Source organism: Bubalus bubalis, chromosome 12 (genome assembly GCF_019923935.1).
Source record: "Bubalus bubalis isolate 160015118507 breed Murrah chromosome 12, NDDB_SH_1, whole genome shotgun sequence".
Lineage (NCBI taxonomy): Eukaryota > Metazoa > Chordata > Mammalia > Artiodactyla > Bovidae > Bubalus > Bubalus bubalis.
Genome location: NC_059168.1, coordinates 43,386,802 through 43,411,139, shown reverse-complemented (window position 1 = coordinate 43,411,139; position 24,338 = coordinate 43,386,802). Strand labels below are relative to the sequence as shown.

Genomic DNA, 24,338 nt, shown 5'->3' with positions numbered 1-24,338 from the left:
AGATTTTTTTAAACAGAAAAGAACGTAAGAGGTGCTTCTAAAACAATAAGAAGTTGCCACTGCTTTATGTTAAGTCTGATTGACGCTGTCAAAATTTAAAGAAAATTCATGTACCTCCATAATCCACTTTAAAAATTCTTGGAGTGAAATGTATTTTGGAATTCAGGCATTTTTTAATTTGGTGGAGATAATATGTACATACATTGTATATTATGAATCTGGAGTAGTGCCCCATAACCAAACACATGAGTACTTCTTTACTGACATAAATGAGCATTTATATTAAGTAGGATAATCTTTACTGACATAAATGAGCATTTATTTTAAGTAGGATAAATAAAAGCTACAAATAGCACCACAGTAGCTCAGATCAGGTTTGAGTTGCCACAAATCTATGAAAAAAACTTTGGGCTTTCTGAGTTTTCTGGATTTCAGAATTGCAGATAAGGCATTTGGATCTGTAGTATTAATGATCAAATTTCAGTAACTGCTAATCTTTCAAAGAATATTTGTGCTGTAAAATGACAAAGAACATACAAGTTAGATATTCTTTTTCTTTGGCCCCATTGCACAGTATGAGGGATCTTAGTTCCTGGACCAGGAATTGAATCATGGCCCCCTGTAGTGGAAGCATGGAGTCTTAACCACTGAACCTCCAGGGAAGTCCCACAAGTTAGATTTTATAAAGAGAGAAGAAGAAGTAAGAAAATTTCAATGATTTATATAAAGTAGTAATACATTATCAATAAACAGCATAAAAGTCCTGCTAGTTTCCAGTGGCACTGCAGCTTACATTTGTCAGTTGTTGGCTCAGAACCGAGCTGACTCAATACACAAAAAACTGATTTTAAAAAACTATACTTTCATTAACTTTTGTCATCATGACCTTTTAAAGTCTTAACTCTTAAGTTAAAATCTGGTTCTGACTAATGTCTTGATGATCTAATCTCCAAACAAAATAAAACCAAATTATGTGCTTCTAGTGTTCATATGATTTTTCCCTTAAGAAAAAAAAAATCATCACTTCAAAACTGGCATTCTGAATTCACTTCTGCTGATTTACCTTGTGTTTTTTTCCGAGCTGCTCTGCCGAGCACTGACTGGCACTGAGGCCTTGATTTGTGCTTCAAGCCTGGAATAAATACCTCCTGCAAACTGTAAAGGAGCAAAATTAAGTTACTATCTATATGGAACCAATAGAAGAAGTCTGGCTTTATTGAAACAGCATTACTTTTTAATTTAGAAGCAATTTTTTTTTTAATTAAAAAGTTTAGCTCTTTGAGTTATAATTTATACATACTACTTTAAAATTCACCCTATTTAGTGTACTGTTCTGAGTTGAATTTTGACAAATGCATACAGCTGTGTGAACACTTATAAGGGAGACATAACCCAGTTCCATCACCCCAAGAAAATCCCCTAGTGCCCCCTTTTAAGGCCAATGATTTGATGACTTTCTGGCAACCATCAACTTCTGGGTTTTTTTCTTGGCTGGTCTGTGTAGTTTGCAGGATCTTAATTCCCTGACCAAGGATAAAACTTGTGCCCTTGGCAGGGAAAGAACAGAGTCCTAACCACTGGATCGCCAGGAAATTCCCCTACTTACCTGTTTTATGTCCTTACACCTTTGCATTTTTTAGAACCTTATATATATACAGAATCATGTAGCTTACAGCCTTGTGAATAGGGCTTCTTTCACTTACCATAATGTGTAGGAGATTCATCTATGTTGCAGCATGTATCAGTAGCTCATTCTTTTTTATATATACTGCAGTCTCATTCACTTATCAAATAAAGGACATTTGGGTTGTTTCTAGTTTTTAACAATTCTAAATAAAGCCCTTGTAAAGATGTGTGAAATGATCTGTATGGTGAGTAAACATTAAACAATATAAGAAACAGCCAAACTGTTTTCCAAAGTAGCCATTCCCTTTTGCACCCTTACTAGTTATATATGACAGTTCCAGTTGCTCTATATTGTTGTTAGCATATTAAAAAAAATTTTTTTAGACATTTTAGTGTGTGTATAGTGGTATCTTGTTGAGGGATTAATTTACGTTTCCCTAATGACTAAGAAGGCCGAAGAGGCTATCTGAGGAGGCTTCACTAATAGCTGAGGAAAGAAGTAAAGTGAAAGGCAAAGGAAAAAAGGAAAGATATACCCAACTGAATGCAGAGTTCCAGAGAAAAGCAAGGAGAGATAAGAAGGCCTTCTACAAATGAACAATGCAAAGAAACAGAGGAAAACAACAGAATGGGAAAGACTAGAGATTTCTTTAAGAAAACTGGAGATGTCAAGGGAACATTTTATGCAAGGATGGGCACGATAAAGGAAAGAAACGGTATGGACCTAACAGAAACAGAAGGGATGAAGAAGGGGTGGCAAGAATATACAGAAGAACTATACAAGAAAGATCTTAATGACCCAGATAACCACCATGGTGTTGTCACTCACCTAGAGCCAGACATCCTGGGGTATGAAGTCAAGTGGGCCTTAAGAAGCATCACTACAAACAAAGCTAGTGGAGGTGATGGAATTCCAGTTGAGCTATTTCAAATTCTAAAAGATGATGTTGTTAAAGTGCTATACTCAGTATGTCAGCAAATTTGCAAAACTCAGCAGTGGCCATACGAATGGAGAAGGTCAGTTTTCATTCCATTCCAAAGAAGGGCAATGTCAAAGAATGTTCAAACTACCGCACAACTGTACTCATTTCACATGCTAGCATGGTAATGCTCAAAATCCTTCAAGCTAGGCTTCAACTGTATGTGAACTGAGAACTTCCAGATGTACAGATGGGTTTATAAGAGGCAGAGGAAACAGAGGTCAAATTGTGAACATTTGTTGGATCATGGAAAAAGCAAGGGAATTCCAGAAAAAATGTCTACTTCTGCTTCATTGACTACGCTAAAGCCTTTGATTGTGTGGATCATAACAGCTGGAAAATTCTTAAAGAACTGGGAATACCGGACCACCTTACTTGTCTCCTGAGAAACTATGTGGGTCAAGAAGCAACAGCTAGAACCAGACAGGGAACAACGGACTGGTTCAAAACTGGGAAAGGAATATGTCAAGGCTAAATACTGTCAACCTGCTTACTTAACTTTTACACAGAGTATATCATGTGAAATGCTGGGCTGGATGAATCACAAGCTGGAATGAAGACTGCTAGGAGAAATATCAACAACCTCAGATATGCAGATGATACCACTCTAATGGCAAGAAGTGAAGAGGAACTGAAGAGCCTCTTGATAGGAGGTAGTGAAAAGCTGGCTTGAAACTCAACATCAAAAAACTAAGATCATGGCATCTGGTCCCATCATTTCATGGCAAATAGAAGCAGAAAAAGTAGAAGCAGTGACAGATTTTACCTTCTTGGACTCCAAAATCACTGTGGACACTGCAAAATTTCATGGTGAAAATTTTGACTGCGGCCATGAAATTAAAAGACGCTTGCTCCTTGGAAGGAAAACTAAGTCAAACCTAGCCAGCATATTCAAAAGCAGAGCTACCACTTTGCCGACAAAGGTTTGTATAGTCAAGGCTATGGTTTTCCCAGTAGTCATGTATGGATACGAGAATTGGATCATAAAGAAGACTGAGCACCGAAGAACAGATGCTTTCAAATTGTGGTGCTGGAGAAAACTCTTGAGAGTCCCCTGGACTGCAAGGAGATCAAACCAGTCAATCCTAAAGGAAATCAACCCTGAATATTCATTGAAAGGACTGATGCTGAAGTTCCAATACTGTAGCCACCTGATGTGAACAGCTGACTCACTGGCAAAGACTCTGATACTGAAAAAGACTGATGGCAAGAGGAGAAGTGGGCAGCAGAGGGTAAGATAGTTAGCCTCACTGATCCAGTGGACAAGAGTCTGAGCAAACTTCAGGAGATAGTAGAGGACAGAGGAGCCTTGGTATGCTACATCCCATGGGGTCACAAAGAGTAGGACAAGACTTAGTGACTGAACAACAATAATAACAACTAATGGTGTTTCAGGTGGTGGCTCAGCAGTAAAGAATCTGCCTGCACTGCAGGAGACAGGAATTCGATCCCTGGGTCAGGAAGATCCTTTGGAGAAGGAAATGGCAACCTGCTCCAGTATTCTTGCCTGGGAAATCCCATACACAGACGTGCTGGTGGACTACAGTCCAGGGGGTCACAAAAGAGTTGGACAAGACTTAGCAAAAACAAACAAAAAAGATGACTCATGATGTTGCCATCTTTTCCTGTGCTTCTTTGCTACCTTCTCTCATGAAGTCTATGGTTAATTTTTTGCCTGCTTCTTTTTATTGGGCTGTTTATTTTCTCACAGTTTATGGCTTGTTTTTTTTCATTCTCTTAATAATGCCTTTCAAAAAGAAGTTTTAAACTTTGATGAAATCCAATTTTTTTCTTTTATGGATCATGATTTTGGTGTTGGAGCTAAGAAATATTTGTCTAACCCATGGTGATGATGATTTTTTTTCCTGTTCTTGTAGGGAAGTAAATTTTTCAATAAAAGCATGAGGGGCAAAAGTTACTATAAATATATGATACTGATACTAATAATGATATATAATGTTATAACTAATATGCAATTCAGTAAGAGTACAGGTATTTCTTGTTATCATTTTTATAGCAATATAACATCCTATTTTAAAGATAACATCTAAGCACAATACAGAGCTGATAAAATTAGCAACTCCAGGAGGTCACCTTCCACGATGAAGCTAATCTGTTCTTGGACACTATACTTTCAGGGACAGTGTACTTTACTATGTGTGTTACACAGTATGGACCATACGAGGCGGTGAAAAACTTAAATGTGAATGAACTGGCTAACTGGTACAGAATATAAAAATATATTAAAAATTTACTCTTTTAAAATCATAAAGCATCTTTACACTTGTAATGAAAATAAAGTAGGAAAGAGTACTAAGCAAGCACCATACATGAGTATGTAATTCTTACTTCTTTTGCTTCCTTTGACCTGACTCGATCCAGATCACCCAATCTCATCTTTATTAGGTGCCCAGTAATTTCAGACATCCGCCGCTGATCTGAAATGTAAAAATTAATAAATCTTACTTTTTATGAAGATGTTTAATTATTCAGCCTTCTTGAAAGTGGAAGCAGTGGATGAAAGTCAGTCTGAGAGACCTCAGAATGACGGATGCATGAAACCACACATTATCTACTGGGGTTGTCTAGTAATGAAACTCTGGTTGATGCCTAAGGAAATGTGCTAATTTTGGGCCTTATTTCAGTTGGAACCTTTAAAGCTATTCAGCATACTTTATAAAAGACTCCTATCATTGCTATTTATATCCAATTTGTACATTACCCAAATACTACTACTTACCATCTTCTCTTTGAGCATCTTGGTTGAATCTCAAGGATCTTGTGGCATCCCACTTATTCTTCTGCATACTCACACTATTAAAAAAATTAAACAAAAATCAGCATTGATGTTTTTAGAGTGAACATCTGACTGGATTAAGGAGTAATACTCACATGAAAGGAGACACATCTCTAGAAGTTGACTAAAAAAAAGTAGACAACATTGAGGCCCAATTAGAACATATTTACTGATTAGCATTATAGGTAATAACAAAAAAGAGTTTACATTTATTGGGTACAAGATACTGTACCAAGAGCATTACAAGCATTGTTTCATTGAAGCCCTGCAACAAACATGTGAGATAGATGCGATTATTCTCTCTATATTAAAACAGTTTCAGAGGAGTTAAGAAACTTATCCAAAGGGAAAGAGGCCTAGAATTTGAACCTGTTTTATCTGACCTGGAAGCCCCACACCTCTAATGCAGTCTTTCAGAATTCACTCATTCTGTGCCTGTGGTCCTTAACATGGAGATGAATGTGCAATTCATCCAACATATACTGTGTGGAATGTGTCTCCGCCCCAGTTTTTCACACATTTTTAGAATCCACAGTTCCTCTTTTAGCCAACAGTAGTTATACTGTTTTCTTATTCCTACCTGGCTTTTTACTCCTTCCTTTGAAGGCATGAGGAAATAAGAATAATTTTAAAAGGTCATAAAATATAATCAATTCTAAAAATTGTTTTATTTTTTGAATAAGTAATACTGGTTCAAAATTCAAGAAGTATAAATAGGACAAAGTAAAAAAGTTTCTGTCCTTCCCCCTAGATATCCAATTCCCTTCCTTAGAGGCAACCAATTTTATCAATTTCTGATATAGCTTTCTATAGCTATTTTATGGATATATAAGAAAATTCATATATATTCCTTTATCTAGTCTACATAAATGGTAGCATAATATACCACTATACATACTGCTCTGCACTTTTCCTGTTTTCTTCTTCTCTTAAAGTATAGTTAATTTGCAATGGTGTGTTAGCTTCTGGTATAAAGTGATTCAGCATATACTCTGGAGTGAATAGCCATTCCCTTCTCTAGGGAATCTTCCCAACATAGAGATCAAACCTGGGTTTCCCACACTGCAGGTAGATTCTTTACTGTCTGAGCTACCAGGGAAGCCTATTATATATATACTTATATATATTCTTTTTCACATTCTTTTCCATTGTAGTTTATTATAAGACTTTGAATATAGTCCCCTGTGCTGTAGGATCTTGTTGTCTATTTTATACATAGTAGTTTGTATATGCTAATCCAAAACTGCTAATTTATCTTTCTTATACTTCACTTTCCTTTCTTCATGTGTCAATATACCTTAGAGATCTTTAATCTCAGTCTTCACAGAGATTCTTCACTCATTTCTACACTGCTAGCATTCCACTGTGGTACTCGTAGCTCTTCTTTTTTGGATTTTTCCTGGATGTATCTGCTTATTTCTTAACACAAACTTTAGAATAGTAATAGATAATTTATAGTTACCTTCTCCAGTACCTTTTCTTTCTTCTGACCACAGGGTGAAGACATCTGCTTTTTTGGTTGTTTAGTGAACTTCTTTGGCTTCTCCTTTTTCCCTGATGATAGAACATTAGTGTTATCAGTCCATGCACTTGTCACATCCAAAAAATAAAATCACTGAAAAAATAAAACACTGTTTTTAAAAACTAAGAAATTACCTTTGGATAAAAAGTAAATATATGGAGAAATAAAACTAAAAGTGCTTTATAGAGGTTCATTTACTTTTCTTCTTTCTACTTGGTGAAAATCTTAGGGGAAAAAATGAGGGCAATGAATTCCAAGTCCCAATGAAATTAAATGTAGAAAAATGTTGGGGAAATTACACATATTTCCCTGAATCTAATGTGACAGTGGAGTCATCTCCTAATTCCAAATTTTTCAATATAAAAAATAGCTGTAACCCAAAAAATCACAAATTGAGAAGGGGAGGAAAGAAGAGGTCACACACACAATCTTTAAAATGCCTTTGTTCACACAGGAGTTTGGGCTATAAGGGTAAAAATGGAGGTAGACCATAAATGATCCTAGGAAGAAGCAGATCTGGGATAAACTATATTCAAAACGAGGGCATTCCTGCTATGAACATTCAGACCTTACTCTTGGCTGACAGTTTAGTGGAGAAAGGAGACAGGCCAAAAAAGAGGGAGGGGAAAGAAGTATTTCTCTAAAAACAAGGTTGGATATTTGATAATGATACATTAGATTGCTGTTTCCCAATTATCAATTATTTGCACACCATCTTTACAGTTTTTGCTCTATCTTAAAAAAGAAACTTCATCACTACCATAAAGGAAAAACCTGTAAAATGTGCTACATAGAAGACAATCTTGAAGATAACAGAATAAAGACAAAACAACATCTAGAATCCAGATAGATTTATATTTTTGCTGGCCCTGGGCCCCTGACATGTGTGTCTCTGTTAATGTGGGAGATTAACAAGTGTTATATTGCTAAAAGCCTTGACAGGGTGGGCTACATGATAACAGCAGTGTGAAAGGGTGGAAAATTCCTCCCCCGCAAATAATGATAAAAATAGAACAAAAATAGTATGAACAATCATCTGCAGGTACTGGAGAATAATCAAAGGAAGAGAGAAAGTTCACTGTTTACATGTGAAAAAAGCTTTCTTATCTGAGGGCACTTTCCCCGTCCCCAGCTCAGGGAGGAAAATTATAACCTTGAGTTGCAGGGAGAAAATGATAGAGTTCAAAGCAACAGAGAAGCTAGGTATTCAAAGGGGAAATTTTGGAAATAAGAAAGAGATCTGAGGCCTAAAATGTGAACATGAACTAATTCTGAGCTGAATGTTGAACTATGCAAGTACACGGGAGACCCTAGGAAGCTCAGCTAAAAAGGCAAGCAGAAACTAGGGTGGGGTGTTGATCACTGGAAGACAGAACTGCTCTCTGTGAGAGGAGGCACATTTCCTGTGCCTTTGAATACTTCCCCAAACTGTCTTTAGCTTGAGCTTCTGAGAGTCTTGCTGGCTTGAATTATCACAGGTCAGACCTGGGACTGGAAAAACAAGTAGGAATCTAGGGGAACCCCAAAGCAAGAAACCACCAAGCAGCTGAGCCCCCAATAAATTCTTTCCTTGGCTGACCACTAAACTCCCCAAACTGTCATCCTGCAGATGCTGCCACCCTCCATGGTGACTGCTGAGGAGCTGGGGGAATGCAAGAAGCAAGGTGAACAAGGAACAGGACTGGCCCCAGATAGCTGAGGTGCACATGAAAGGAATAAATTTAGTGAGCCCAGAGGCTTGCATCTTCCCATACACAGAATGCTAAATTCCTTCACTTGATACCTGATCTTGATGTTCAGACTGCCTGCTCTATTTGTTGCAAACTTGTATATAACCTAATGTCCCCCTGCCTCCATGGAGCAGTTTTCTCAGAGCTACTGAGATGCTGTGTCCTGGGCTCAGTGTCTTAAACATTCCCACCATATAAAATAGCTCTCTACTTTCAGAATGTGAATATATTTTTTCAGTCAACAGTTTTGGCGACCATGAAGGAACCCAAAGCAGATTTCTTTCCTCCACCTGAACTTCATGAGAAACCAAGACATAGTACCAGAAGAAGCTCACTAAACTACACAGGCTGGTATGGCCTTTGAGGTGGGGGATAGGCAAAAGCAGCAGCACTTAGCAGGCAAAAAAACCTGTGCAGAGACACCAGCAGGGAGACACATTTTGCAGTGTGGCTTAGGCAGGTTAACTGCTTATGAGAACAAAAATCCCAACAATTCTTAGGAGAATAAAAGGTTTCAGAGTTGCACAAAGATGACCAACCTAGATAGCATATTCAAAAGCAGAGACATGACTTTGCCAACAAAGGTCCGTCTAGTCAAGGCTATGGTTTTTCCAGTGGTCATGTATGGATGTGAGAGTTGGACTGTGAAGAAAGCTGAGCACCAAAGAATTGATGCCTTTGAACTGTGGTGTTGGAGAAGACTCTTGAGAGTCCCTTGGACTGCAAGGAGAGCCAACCAGTCCATTATGAAGGAGATCAGCTCTGGGATTTCTTTGGAAGGAATGATGCTAAAGCTGAAACTCCAGTACTTTGGCCACCTCATGTGAAGAGTTGACTCATTGGAAGATTCTGATGCTGGGAGGGATTGGGGGCAGGAGGAGAAGGGGACGACAGAGGATGAGATGGCTGGATGGCATCACTGACTTGATGGACGTGAGTCTGAGTGAACTCCGTGAGTTGGTGATGGACAGGGAGGCCTGGCGTGCCTTAATTCATGGGGTCGCAGAGTCGGACACGACTGAGCGACTGAACTGAACTGAACTGAACCTACAGAATTTAATTTTCACCCAGAAGTCATGAGATAAAGAAAATGATAAGTATGATCCACTCAGAAGAAACAGTTGATAGAAACGGATTGAGAAGGCCAGCATGTTGGACTTGGGAGACAATAATTTCAAAGCAACTGTTACAAATATGTTCAAAGGAAAAATGGTAGAGAGACTCTCAACACATAAACAGAAAATATAAAAGAAGAACCAGGGGGGAAATTCTAGAGCTGAAAGGTGTAACTGAAATGAAAAAGTTAAAAAATGTACCAGATAGGCTCAAAAGAAAATCTGAAATGGCAGAAAAATGAATCAGTGAATGTGAAGTCAAGGATTAGAAATTATCCAATCGGGGGGAGAGATGACTGAAGAAAGGACCCAGAGCCTCAGAGACAATATCAAAAGGCCATAGGTATATTGGAGACCCAGAAAACAAATGTGAGAAAAGGGCACAAAAAATACTTAAAGAAATAATGATTGTAAGATAACAATTTATAGATTCAAAAAGTTCAACAAGTCCCAAATAAAATAAACACATAGAAAATCACATCTAGGCATACCGTAGTCAAACTTCTAAAAGTCAAAAATAAAAAGATAAATCTTGAAAGCAGCGAGATTAAAAGTATACATTACATACATAACAGGGGAAAATTTTTATCACAAGGACTAACTTCTCAGAAACAATGGAGGCCAGAAGACATTGAAATGACATATTTAAAGTGCTGAAAGAAGGCAATATATAGATATATAGTTATACAGTTATGGCTGATTAGTGCTGTTGTATGACAGAAACCAATACAACATTACAAAGCAATTATCCTCCAAATTTAAAAAGAAGTGCTAAAAGAAAAAAGTTGTTAATCAAGAATTATAAATTGAGAAAACTGTACTTCAAAAACAAAAGCAACATAAAGACATTTTCAGGTGAATAAAAACAAGAGAATTCACTAGTACACTTGCAGTATACTTGCACTACAGGAAATAAGAAGTCCTTCATGCTCAGTTGGTTAATCCATGGGGTCGCAAAGAGTCGGACACACTGAGAGACTTTCACTCATGAATGAATGAATGAATGAAAGAAAATAACATCAGATGGTAACAAAGATATAGACACAAATGATAAACATGTTGGTAAATATAAAGGACTAAAGGTATATATTTTTCTTTGTTCCCTTCTCTAAAGGTTCTTATGTTAATATTTTACCTGGAGTAATTCATATTACCTTTAAGTAGACTGTGATAGATTAAAAAGGCATGTTGAAATCTTTAGAACAATCAAATGCAAAGAAATATAACTAAAAAGCTAATAATTTAAATAATATACTAAAATTTTCTTAGCACAAAAAAAAGCAGTAAAGGAGAAACAGAGAAACAAAACATTTGAGCCAATTAGAAAATGAACAGCAAAATGGCAAACCTAACACAACCATATCAATAAACACATTAAATATAAATAAAATAAATGGTCCAATCAAAATGCAGAGATTGTCAAACTGGACAAGAAAGCAATTTCCAACAATATGCTATATACAAGATACATACTTCAAATTAAAAACTCCGAATGTTGAAAATAAAAGGATAGGAGAAAGATATATCATTCAAATGGTAAACAAAACAAATCTAGAGTGATTATGTTAAAATTAAACAAAACAAATCTAGAGTGATTATGTTAAAATTAAACAAAACAGACTTTAAGATAAGCAGTTCTACTATAAATAAAGAAGGCTCCATCATGATAAAATAGTCAGTACACTATAAATGTATATATGCCTAGTTACAAAGCTCAAACACACATTATGCCATGCCATGCCTGCTGCTCAAGCATGTCTTGACTCTTTGAGACCCCATGGACAGTAGTCCATCAGGCTCCTCTCTCTATGGAATTTTCCAGTCAAGAATACTGGAGTCAGTTGCCATTTCCTACTCCAGGGGATCGTCCCAAATCAGGGATTGAACCCATGTCTCTGGAGTCTCCTGCATTGGCAGGCAGATTCTTTACCACTGTGCCACCTGGGAAACTATATCATGATAAAAGAGTCAATACACTATAATTGTGTATGTGCCCAGTTACAAAGCTCTAACCCATACATAAAGCAAAAGCTGACAGCCTTGAAAGGAAAAATACATAAATTAACATGATAGCTTGAGATTTCAATGCTAATCTCTTACTAATTGATAGAACAAGTAGTCAGAAAATGAGCACTAGAAAATCAAACCGACTTCACTCTACATTTACAGACTACTCCACCAAAAACAGCAGAATTCACACTGTTTTCATGCACTTCTGGAACATGTGTCAATAAAACTTAGAAGATGAAAACACAGAGAGTACATTTTTAAATCATAATGCAATTATATGAGAAATCTACAACTGAAAAGTATTCAGAAAATCTGAAAATATTTGGAAATTAAACACATTACTGAGCAATACATGGGTCAAAGACAAAATCATGAGGGAAATTAGAAAATATTTTGTACTAAATATAAATGAAAACAAGATATACCAAAATCTATGAGAAATAGTTAAAAAGCAGTGTTTAGAGTGAGTCTTATAGTTTTAAATGCTTATTCTAGAAAATAAAGTAAAAAAATCAGTAATTTAAGTTTCCACGTTAAGAAGCTAGAAAAAAGAGGAAATTAAGTCCAAAGTAAGTTCAAAGAAGGAAACAGTAAATATAAGGCTGAAAATCAATGAAATATAAAATGGACAAACTACAGAGAAAGTCTATGAAATCAAAAGCTGGTTCCTGGAAATGATCAATAAAACTAATAAACCTATAGCTAAACTTATTAAGAAAAAAGGAATATAAAACACAAATTAACAATACCAGGAATGAAAAAGGGACATCACCAGAGATCCTTCAGATAGAAAAGGATAAGAAAATACTATGAGCAACCTCATGCTAATAAATCTGACAATGACAATTTGGATAAAATGGACATATTCCTTGAAAGAAGTCAAAACAGATTTAAGAAGAAATAGAAAACTTGAATAGCACTATATTAATAAAAGAAACTGAATTCATAGTTAAAAACCTTCATATAAAGAAAACTCCAGGCCCAAATGACTTCACTGCTAAATTTTATCATACATTTTAGGGCCAAAGAATACAAATACTACACAGATTCTTTCAGAAAAAGGTAGTGAACATTTTCCAACTGATTTTATGAGGTCAGTATTAACCTGATAACAGAATTTAAAGATGACATCATAAAAAAACTACAGGCAAATATCCCTCACAAGTACTAATAAAAAATCTTTAATAAAGTACATATAAGCAAGTGAAATATAGTAATATATAAAGAGAAAAATGTCTATTGATTAAAGCCTAGATGCTGTGAAGTTTCATGTTACCATGCAAATTTTTATGTCTAACTATAAAACTCCTAGAGGAGAACATAGGCAAAACACTCTCCGACATACATCAAAGCAGGATCCTCTATGACCCACCTCCCAGAATATTGGAAATAAAAGCAAAAATAAACAAATGGGACCTAATTAAACTTAAAAGCTTCTGCACAACAAAAGACAGCCTTCAGAATGGGAGAAAATAATAGCAAATGAAGCAAGTGACAAACAACTAATCTCAAAAATATACAAGCAACTCCTGCAGCTCAATTCCAGAAAAATAAACGACCCAATCAAAAAGTGGGCCAAAGAATTAAACAGACATTTCTCCAAAGAAGACATACAGATGGCTAACAAACACATGAAAAGATGCTCAACATCACTCATTATCAGAGAAATGCAAATCAAAACCACAATGAGGTACCATTTCATGCCAGTCAGAATGGCTGCAATCCAAAAGTCTACAAGCAATAAATGCTGGAGAGGGTGTGGAGAAAAGGGAACCCTCTTACACTGTTGGTGGGAATGCAAACTAGTACAGCCACTATGGAGAACAGTATGGAGATTCCTTAAAAAACTGGAAATAGAACTGCTATATGACCCAGCAATCCCGCTGCTGGGCATACACACCGAGGAAATCAGAATTGAAAGAGACACGTATACCCCAATGTTCATCGCAGCACTGTTTATAATAGCCAGGACATGGAAGCAACCTAGATGTCCATCAGCAGATGAATGGATAAGAAAGCTGTGGCACATATACACAATGGAGTATTACTCAGCCATTAAGAAGAATACATTTGAATCATTTCTAATGAGGTGGATGAAACTGGAGCCTATTATACAGAGTGAAGTAAGCCAGAAAGAAAAACACCAATACAGTATACTAACACATACATATGGAATTTAGAAAGATGGTAATGATAACCCTGTATGCGAGACAGCAAAAGAAACACAGATGTATAGAACAGTCTTTTGGACTCTGTGGGAGAGGGAGAGGGTGGGATGATTTGGGAGAATGGCGTTGAAACAAGTATAATATCATATATGAAACGAATTGCCAGTCCAAGTTCGATGTATGATACTGATTGGGGCTGGTGCACTGGGACGACCCAGAGGGATGGTACGGGGAGGGAGGTGGGAGGGGGGTTCGGGATGGGGAACACGTGTACAGCCATGGTGGATTCATGGTGATGTATGGCAAAACCAATACAATATTGTAAAGTAATTAACCTTCAATTAAAATAAATTTATTTTTAAAAAAAGAAATGCAAATTATTTCTAATAGGAAAGATAACCCCAAAGATTATGGATTTGCTACCCTGTAGAACATTAATCAGTTTTGTATCTAATTTGCAATCTTTTTTTTAACATTCTTTTTTCAAATGTCTATAAATACCTGAGTTGTCAAATGCCTAACCCTAACCCTAACTTTTCTCTGCTGGTTCTCTCATTTTAACTCTAATGAGTGAAAAAATTTTGATACAAGTTCATTTTACAGTTGTATAAAATAAGGTTTTTTAATTGTTAAAAAAAAATCATACTTTGATGACTATTATCTAATGCTTCATTTGAGTGGCATTTCAATCATCTCAGGTATACTGATGTAGTCACACATTTTGAGAAACCCATTAAGTTATACCTGAAACGAAAACTCGGAGGATTATTTCTTAGTATACCACACTTTTTAAAAATAACTTTATGAGTGTTCTGTGTTAGTGTCAGGGTTAGAGAATCTTGATGAAGCCTCTATTATTTTTTCCACATTGTAACCTAGCAGGTAGACTTATAAAGCCCCTTCCTCATCCCTTGCGTTAAATCCTTCAGGATATAGCCTCCTTATAAAAGTGAGATGAGTTTCAACTTAGAAATCCATACTTTGTTTCTTGGATACTTCTTCTTCATCTCCAACTTCATCTTCAGTGACCTCGGACCCAGTGGTATATTCTTCTTCTTCGGAAAATAATGACTGTTGTTTCTAAAATAAAAAACAAAACATACCATATTAAAATTTTATCTTATCGCATCACCAATGAATTCTTCCAAACACATTTATCTACTTATTCTGGATGAATGAGCCAAACAAAAACTGATAAAATGACCACTGCCTAGCACAACATTTGGGAAATGGATCTAAGAATTTCTACATTTAAGACAGGATAACATTCTAAGAAATATTTAGAAAATTTACTGTTTTCATAGATTCTAGCAGAGTGATGGGCATATTATAGGTACTTAGTATCTGCTGAACTGCAACCCTATTTCTCAACTGAAAATATTTTCCTTGATTATTAAAATTAAGTTAAAATACAATAATTGTCAATATTAATGTAGTCTCATAAACAAGCAATGGGGAGAGAAATGGCAACCCACTCCAGGATTCTTGCCTGGGAAATCCCATGGACAGAGGAGCCTGGTGGGCTACAGTCCATGAGGCTGAAAAAGAGTCAGACATGACTTAGCAACTAAACAACAAATAAGTACACGTGCACATTCTCTGGGTGAATGTGGTCTTGGATTAAACATATCCACATCAGTTTCGTGCATCCAGCCACCCTCCTGTCTGTTATCACTGATACCAATGTCTATTCCATTCTTATGAATACTGGTGGCAGATGGCATAGCAATGGCAAACAGGCAAGAAAAAACAGTAAGTCAATCAACCATCCAAATAAATGGAACTTAATTGATTTGTGGTTTTGTTCAATATTCTAAATGTGACTTCCAAGTGACTTTTCAAAAAAGTCCTTTAAGAAAACTTATGGGTTATGCAGCCAGATAATGGAGTATATGTCTGTTTTACAAGTCCATGGAATTATCCAGGCCAGAATACTGGAGTGGGTAGCCTTTCCCTTCTCCAGGGGATCTTCCCAACCCAGAGATCGAACCCAGATCTCCCGCCCTGCAGGCGGATTCTTTACCAGCTAAGCCACAAGGGAAGCCCAAAAATACTGGAGTGGGTAACCTATCCCTTCTCCAGCATATCTTCCCAACCCAGGAATCAAACTGGGGTCTCCTGCATTGCAGGTGTATTCTTTACCAACTGAGCAATGAGGGAAGCCAACAATATTTTTAGTAAATGTAAAATTATAGATGCTGAAAAGGATGCCATACATTTAACTAACACCTATAATAAGGGTTTTCTACAATAGCTCAGTTGGTAAAGAATCTGCCTGCAATGCAGGAGACCTGGATTTGATCCCTGGGTGGGGAAGATCCCCTGGAGAAAGGAAAGACTATCCTCTCCAGTATTCTGGCCTAGAGAATTCCATGGACTGTATAGTCCATGGGGTCACAAAGAGTCAGACATGACTGAGCGACTTTTACTTTACTCGCTTCACTATAAAATAAGATACTTATAAGATTCTATTAAACTAAACTTTGATGTAGGGAAAAAGATTTATGAAAGTGAAATATAGTTGCTCACTTACCAGCTGCAGAGTCCAGTTTTTCAGTGATAAGAACTATAAAAAAAGCCAAATAAGAGATTAATACTTAAGATTGCAGCTCCTTATTTTCATGTGGATATCATAGAAGAGTTAGAGAAAGTTACAAGTATGGCTCCCTTCTAGTGTGAAATAGCTCATCTAAAAATGATATAGTACAATTTTTTATATTCCCTGCACAGAGAAAGATGTGTATGTCTACAAAAAAAATTAAAAAAAAAATCAACATTTCCTAGTGTAATTTCTACAGGACAAATAAATCACATACAGAGATAACATAATGTTGTTTTGTGAATTATTTCACTTTTTAATGTTTATATTTTATATTAAATTAAGGAGCCATATATATATGGATATTCAAGAAATTTAATTTGCTATTTTATATACAATTTATAAATAAATGTCAATAATTAAACACTAATAGTGATCTGAAGCTTACAGAACATTTTACATGGAATATTTCACTTTCTTAGGTAAATGCTACTTCAACTAACACAAAGACAGGACGTTCTCAGGCAAAGAGGGACTCCCTGGCTGTTAGTCACAGGAATCAAATGCATCAAAGCTTTCCAATCACCTTAAAAACATCTCAGTTTTGAAACCTTGGAAAAACTAAATGCATTACTGAATACAATTTAAAAAAAGAGAATTTTACACCAAAAAAGTTTATAGGACTAAGAGGGGATGAAATACCCCATTCATATGATCTTTATTCTGCAAATCACTATTTGTCCATAATAAACCCTGAAGACTATATTTTTCCCCAAATTTTGATTATTAATTCTTTGAGGGCAAGGAAAATATCAGCCTTATAGTCCTGTTAATTCAGCATAACACTTTGTTATGATAGTCAGTAAATGTCTATTAATGAAAATTGCAGTATTAATTTAAACTGATCATATTTCTGTCAAAGATTAAATATCATCTGTTGTTTTTATAAAGAAAGAATAAATGGTAATAAATGCTGGAGAGGGTGTGGAGAAAAGGGAACCCTCTTACACTGTTGGTGGGAATGCAAACTAGTACAGCCACTATGGAGAACAGTGTGGAGATTCCTTAAAAAACTGGAAATAGAACTGCCTTATGATCCAGCAATCCCACTGCTGGGCATACACACTGAGAAAACCAGAAGGGAAAGAGACATGAGTACCCCAATGTTCATCGCAGCACTGTTTATAATAGCCAGGACATGGAAGCAACCTAGATGTCCATCAGCAGATGAATGGATAAGAAAGCTGTGGTACATATACACAATGAAGTATTATTCAGCCATTAAAAAGAATACATTTGAATCAGTTCTAATGAGGTGGATGAAACTGGAGCCTATTACACAGAGTGAAGTAAGCCAGAAAGAAAAACACCAATACAGTATACTAACACATATATATGGAATTTAGAAAGATGGTAACAATAACCCTGTGTACGAGACAGCAAAAGAGACACTGATGTATAGAACAGTCTTATGGACTCTGTGGGAGAGGGAGAGGGTGGGAAGATTTGGGAGAATGGCATTGAAACATGTAAAATATCATGTATGAAATGAGTTGCCAGTCCAGGTTCGATGCACGATACTGGATGCTTGGGGCTGGTGCACTGGGACGACCCAGAGGGATGGAATTGGGGAGGGAGGAGGGAGGAGGGTTCAGGATGGGGAACACATGTATACCTGTGGCGGATTCATTTTGATATTTTGGCAAATCTAATACAGTTATGTAAAGTTTAAAAATAAAATAAAATTAAAAAAAAAAAAAGAAAGAAAGAATAAATGAAACAAGCTACTTACAGCATTAAGCTCCCCACTCTTGGGGCCCCATGGTGTATTTGGCTCCAGTAAAACATCACAGTCTAGACCCTTTTCATCACAGAGACCACTAGAATCACTTTAAAGAAAAAGACATTTTAGAAAGAAGTGTCTAATTTTTAAGCTCTTTCTTTTTTTTGCCTGCATCGTACCCAGTAATGAAAACACAGAGTCCTAACCATTGGACAACCAGGGAATGCCCCAATTTCTTAAGAATTTAAATGCAAACAATACTGCTTTAACTGCAAATGTTCTATAAACTGTTCTTCAGAAATATAGTTTTTAAGTACAAGGTGTGCCATTCAACATTTACATTTCTTAATGCATCTCGTGATTCCCCCAGCAGAAGTCACCCCATATGGCGGGACCACCACTTACACTCAAGCATCATACCTGCCAGGTGGTAAAATAGGCTACAATAGTGGATACTACTTTGAGAACAACTTTTGTTAAGAGGGTCCTCCTACCCCCAACCTGATAGTCCACTGCAACTGCAGAATGATGGAAGTGACTGCATTAATTACTAAATCTAAGAAGTTCAAATCTATGCAAAGATAACTTGTTGCAACCATCAATTTTTTTCTAGTTCAATCAGTCAAGCTAAGATGGTCTCAAGTAACTTAGGAACATTTTTTAAAACCCTCAAAAACTGGATTGTGGGCTTCATCTTTTCAGTCACCAGGAACTCCTATTATTAGTTTCTCTTCCCCTTGGACTTCCAATATTTTGAGTTTTTTTTCCCCCTATCAAATAAACACATGCTTGCTCTTATTGTAAGCTAACACAATTTCAATTAGGCTTTCTGAAATAACACAAACTACTTAAGGACTACCCATTACTGATTTGGGAAAGCACTAGGGGTAGAAGATTCTAGGATTGGAACCACTGAATGAATAAAGCTACAGTACAGGGTTTCCCTCACCTCACCTGATTGTATCTCTAGCAAAAGGCACAAGGATGACATCTTTGTGTTTGTGCAGATCATCCAGTATTTTGGCAGTTGGACAGGACACCAAATCTTCACCTTCACCTTGATCACGAAGAGTAACCATATGGTCCTTTACTTTACAACCCTGTTGTGTAAAAGACTAAATCTGAGAGGCTGGTTCATTATAGAAACATTCCTTTAAAGATGATGGTTTCTGTTCCTTTTTGCTCTGTCACACCATCCCATGAATGAGTTAAAACTTTTTCTTAAGAAAAAATATTACTTATACAGAAAAAAGCATGAAACATAAATGCATACCTTAACTAATATCCATTTAACACAATCCACACTAAACAACAGAATACTGCCAATACTCCAGGATTCCCACAGGGCCATTCCCAACCAAAATCACCTCCTACTTCTCAAAGGATAACCTCTATCTCAAGTTTTTTGGTACTTCCTTCCTTACTTTTATCCTTTTACCACTTAAGGATACATCTCTAAACACTACAGTTTAGTTTTGTCTCATTTGTTTTAATGCTATGTTTTTGTGATTCAACCATGTTACTGCATGTAACTATTAATATATGCACAGTATTTCTCTATATGAATAATTATCATTTGCTTATCTATTCCATAGTTGGTGGGTAGCTTGTTTCCAGCTTGGAACTATCCTTAGTAGTAGTATTATGAACATTCTTCAACATGTTTCCTGATACACAAGTGCTCATGTGCACCAAATTAAATAACTAACAGCAGTGTATGAAAGTGCTCATTACTCTACGTTCTTGGTAACACTTGGTAATTGTAGTTACTCTGGTGAGCATGTAGTGGTATTTGACTGTGGTTTTAATCTGCATTTCCCCAATTAAAAATGAGGTTGAGATCCTTTCAATGTTTAGTGGACAATGAGGAACTTCCTTGTGTGAAGTTCTTATTGTCTTTTTCTATTAATTTGTACAAGTTTTAAAAAATCTTAATATGAGCCTTTTACAGCTACATGATGCTAATATCTGGTCCCACCTGTGAGCTTGTCTCCTCAGTTTGTTATTTAATGTAGCCAATGTACTTGAATTTAAAATTTCTTCCTTTGTGGCATTATTAAAAGATAGCTTTATCAGCTTTGCCTCATATATAGGCTTTTAAAAAATATTTATTTACTTAAGGCTGCACTGGGTCTTCATGGCTGTGAGTGGGCTTCCTCTAGCCACAGCAAGCAGGAACTACTCTCTAGCTGCGGTGCGTGGGCTTCTGATTAAGGTGGCTTCTCTAGTTGCAGAACATGGACTCTAGGGCACAGGTTCAGTAGTTGTGGCACATGGGCTTAGCTGCCCGGTGGCATGTGGCATATTCCCAGACCAGGGATCAACCAGGGATTGAACCTGTGTCACTGGCTTTGGCAGGTGGATTCTCAACCACTGGACTACCAGGTAAGTTCCACATACAGACTTTTAGGGGATTGGTTTGGACCATTTTTTCCCCATTTTGATGTCCCAATGTCCCAGTGCCTCTTCCTGGGAAGTCTATCCTGTGCCCACTGCTCTGTAATGTCACCTCTCTCACAGTCAAGTATCCAGGTAGCTTCGAGTACAGAATTCCCCAGTATCTCTGGGGAAACGGCTCTAGGAGTCCCATATGTACAAAAATCCATGGATTTAACCAATTGCATATTATATATATAGTACAGTACGTATTTATTTTTAAAAATCCAGGTTTAAGTGGACCCACGTAGTTCAAGTCAGTGTTGTCCAAAGTTCAAGTGTATTTCATTCTCTTGTATTGGTCCATCTGTTTAATCTTCATCAATGTCACCCTGTCATAATCACCAAGACTTACAATAAATTTTGATATTGGGTCGGCCAAAAAGTTCTTTCAGATCCCTAAGCTGTTATGGAAAAACCTCCTAAGTCATTTTGGCCAACCCAGTACTTCTACCTTTGTGTTCTTTGAGAGTCTCTTACCCGTTCTTGGCCTTTTGTATTTCCATAAATATTTTAGAATCAGCTTAGCTACATTCCTGATTAAAAAAAACCTGTTAGGATGTTTATTGAGATCACATGGATCATAGGTCAGATTGGGGAAAATTTATTTATTTATTTTGGCTGTGCTGGGTTTTCATAGCAGTGTGTGGAAACACCCCATATGGGGGTTTCTCCAGTTGTGGAGCACAGGTTTTAGAGTGTGAGAGTTCTCTAGCTGAGACACACAGGCTCAGATGACCTGTGGCATAATGGATCTTAGTTCCTTGACCAGGGATCAAACCTCTGTCACTTGCATTGAAAGGCGGATTCTTAACCACCAGATGTCCAGCAAAGTTCCACATCAGTGGATTTTGAGATAGCAGAATAGGAAAAGTTCCTTGATTTTGATTCCCATTGCAACTAGCCTTTAAGAAAGACTACCCACAAATTCAATGTGGAAACAGATCTGAGAATCTAGCTGTTTTCTCTTAATTCAGACATTGAAGAGAGTTATAAAAAATGTCAGTGTTATTTTCACTTATTTTTTTGCTTTGGAAAATATAGTTATTTTTCATAAAAATATGCTAACATGTAATGAGCTTATTATTCTTTTTCAATTAATTAAAATTAACTTTTTCTGTTTTAATTTCCAATGGTAAATAGTGATAGATATAACCCACAGAAACAAAGCTCTCTAGGAATCTCAGCTTTTAAGATTTTTTTAGAGATCTTGAGAGCAAAAGTTTGAGAACCAATGTTCTAAATGATGGGAAGAATAATTACTAAGTAATCTTTTGGGGGCACTGACGTGTATAGGAAATCACACCGGTGGTTTAATAAAGTCTTTCTGTACATTAGAAGTGCAATAAATAGTAAATAAATCTTTAATGATAGTATAAAAGTCTTCTGAGGAAATTCATAATTTAATACATTTTTGTGATCAAATAAATAGAAAAAGTTTCTGATGGTTCTTAAAATTACAGAATTGCTAAGTCAAAATTTTCAACCAGTCAGAGCCCAATATGCCAGACTATAGAGATATATGTGTGAAATAAAAATCAAAATATGTAGAAAGGAACGGAGAAGGCGATGGCACCCTACTCCAGTACTCTTGCCTGGAAAATCCCATGGATGGAGGAGCCTGGAAGGCTGCAGTCCATGGGGTCTCAGAGTCGGACACGACTGAGCGACTTCACTTTCACTTTTCACTTTCATGCATTGGAGAAGGAAATGGCAACCCACTCCAGTGTTCTTGCCTGGAGAATCCCAGGGATGGGGGAGCCTGGTGGGCTGCCGTCTATGGGATTGCACAGAGTCAGACACGACTGAAGTGACTTAGCAGCAACAGCAGCAGAAAGGAAAAAAACACTGTTTGATCCAGCATGTTTATGAATACAGTAAAGGTAAAAAAAAAAAAAAAAAAAAAAGGCAAAACTAGTCAATCTGTAGTCTTGGACCTTAAATCAGTGGCTATAAATATAACCTTCATAAAAGCAATCTTTATTCTAACCAAGAAAACTACCAAAATGTTTAATTAAATTGCTAATAATCCAGGCCTTGGGTCTTCACTGGAGTGAGTCATATTATAGCTTCCTGAGGAAATTATTCACCAGCTCCTTCCTCCCTTTGCCATTTCTCTTTGAGAACCTTTAATCTTAAGAAAAGATTGTGAGTACTTATTTTAATAATTGTGTACATAGTCCTTTATTTAGGGGGATTGTCTTAGAAAATGATAAAAGCCACAGTTTTCTTTTCCTTAAATATAACTCATAAGAGATGACTGTTCAGTTCAGTTCAGTCACTCAGTCGCGTCCGACTCTTTGTGACTCCATGGACTGTAGCGTGCCAGGCATCCCTGTCCATCACCAACTCCCGGAGCTTGCTCAACTCATGTACATCGAGTTGGTGATGCCATCCAACCATCTCATCCTCTGTCATCCCCTTCTTCTCCTGCCTTCAATCTTTCCCAGCATCAGGGTCTTTTCCAATGAGTCAGTTCTTCACATCAAGTGGCCAAAGTACTGGAGGTTGAGCTTCAGCATCAGTCCTTTCAGTGAACATTCAGTCAGGACTGATTTCCTTCAGAATTGACTGGCTGGATCTCCTTGTAGTCCAAGGGAATCTTCTTCAACACAATTCAAAAGCATCAATTCTTTGGCACTCAGCTTTCCTTATAGTCCAAATCTCACATCCATACATGTACTGGAAAAACTATAGCCTTGACTAGACAGACCTTTGTTGGCCAAGTAATGTCTTTGCTTTTTAATATGCTGTGTAGGTTGGTCATAGCTTTCCTTCCAAGGAGCACGTGTCTTTTAATTTAAATTCATCAGCAGTGATTTTGGAGCCCCCCAAAATAAATTCTGTCACTGTTTCCACTGTTTATCCATTTGGCATGAAGTGATGGGACTGGATGCCATGATCGTAGTTTTCTGAATGTTGAGTTTTAAGCCAGCTTTTTCACTCTCCTCTTTCACTTTCATCAAGAGGCTCTTTAGTTCTTCACTTTCTGCCATAAGGGTGGTGTCATCTGCATATGTGAGGTATTGATATTTCTCCCAGAAATATTGATTCCAGCCTGTGCTTCATCCAGTCTGGCATTTCGCATGATGTACTCTGAATATAAATTAAATAAGCAGGGTGACCATATATAGCCTTGATGTACTCCTTTCCCAATTTGGCACTAGTCTGTTGTTCCAAGTCCGCTTCTAACTGTTGCTTCTTGACCTGCATACAGATTTCTCAGGAGGCAGGTCAGATGGTCTGGTATTCCCATCTCTTTAAGAATTTTCCAGAGTTTGTTGTGATCCACACAGTCAAAGGCTTTAGCATAATCAATAAAGTAGAAGTAGATGTTTTTCTGGAACTCTCTTGCTTTTTTGATGATCCAACAGATGTTGGCAATTTGATCTCTGGTTCCTCTGCCTTTTCTAAATCCAGCTTGAACATCTGGGAGTTCACGGTTCATGTACTGTTGAAGCCTGGCTTGGAAAATTTTTAGCAGTACTTTGCTAGTGTGTGAGATGAGTGCAATTGTGTGGTAGTTTGAACATTCTTTGGCATTGCCTTTCTTTGGGTTTGGCATGAAAACGGACCTTTTCCAGTCCTGTGGCCACTGCTGAGTTTTCCAAATTTGTTGGCATATTGAGTGC

General features: G+C 36.9%; 1 protein-coding gene across 8 annotated transcripts in view; it reads right to left on the bottom strand.

The window, feature by feature from the left end:
* Positions 1-24,338, bottom strand: part of SANBR (SANT and BTB domain regulator of CSR) — a 60,188-nt gene that overhangs the window by 2,418 nt on the left and 33,432 nt on the right. For 5 of the 8 annotated variants that reach the window (XM_044925933.2, XM_025261084.3, XM_044925935.2 and 2 more), the window contains 10 exons: positions 19,225-19,370; positions 18,280-18,376; positions 16,482-16,514; positions 14,929-15,028; positions 6,866-6,957; positions 5,984-6,001; positions 5,499-5,527; positions 5,347-5,420; positions 4,956-5,044; positions 1,064-1,155 (listed from right to left, as the gene is read on the bottom strand). In XM_044925933.2, the coding sequence (XP_044781868.1) occupies positions 1,064-1,155; positions 4,956-5,044; positions 5,347-5,420; positions 5,499-5,527; positions 5,984-6,001; positions 6,866-6,957; positions 14,929-15,028; positions 16,482-16,514; positions 18,280-18,376; positions 19,225-19,370 (770 nt within the window). Of the gene's footprint in view, positions 1-1,063; positions 1,156-4,955; positions 5,045-5,346; positions 5,421-5,498; positions 5,528-5,983; positions 6,002-6,865; positions 6,958-14,928; positions 15,029-16,481; positions 16,515-18,279; positions 18,377-19,224; positions 19,371-24,338 lie in introns of those variants that run through there. The other 3 variants (XM_025261086.3, XM_044925934.2, XR_003102273.2) reach the window with 2 other exon arrangements.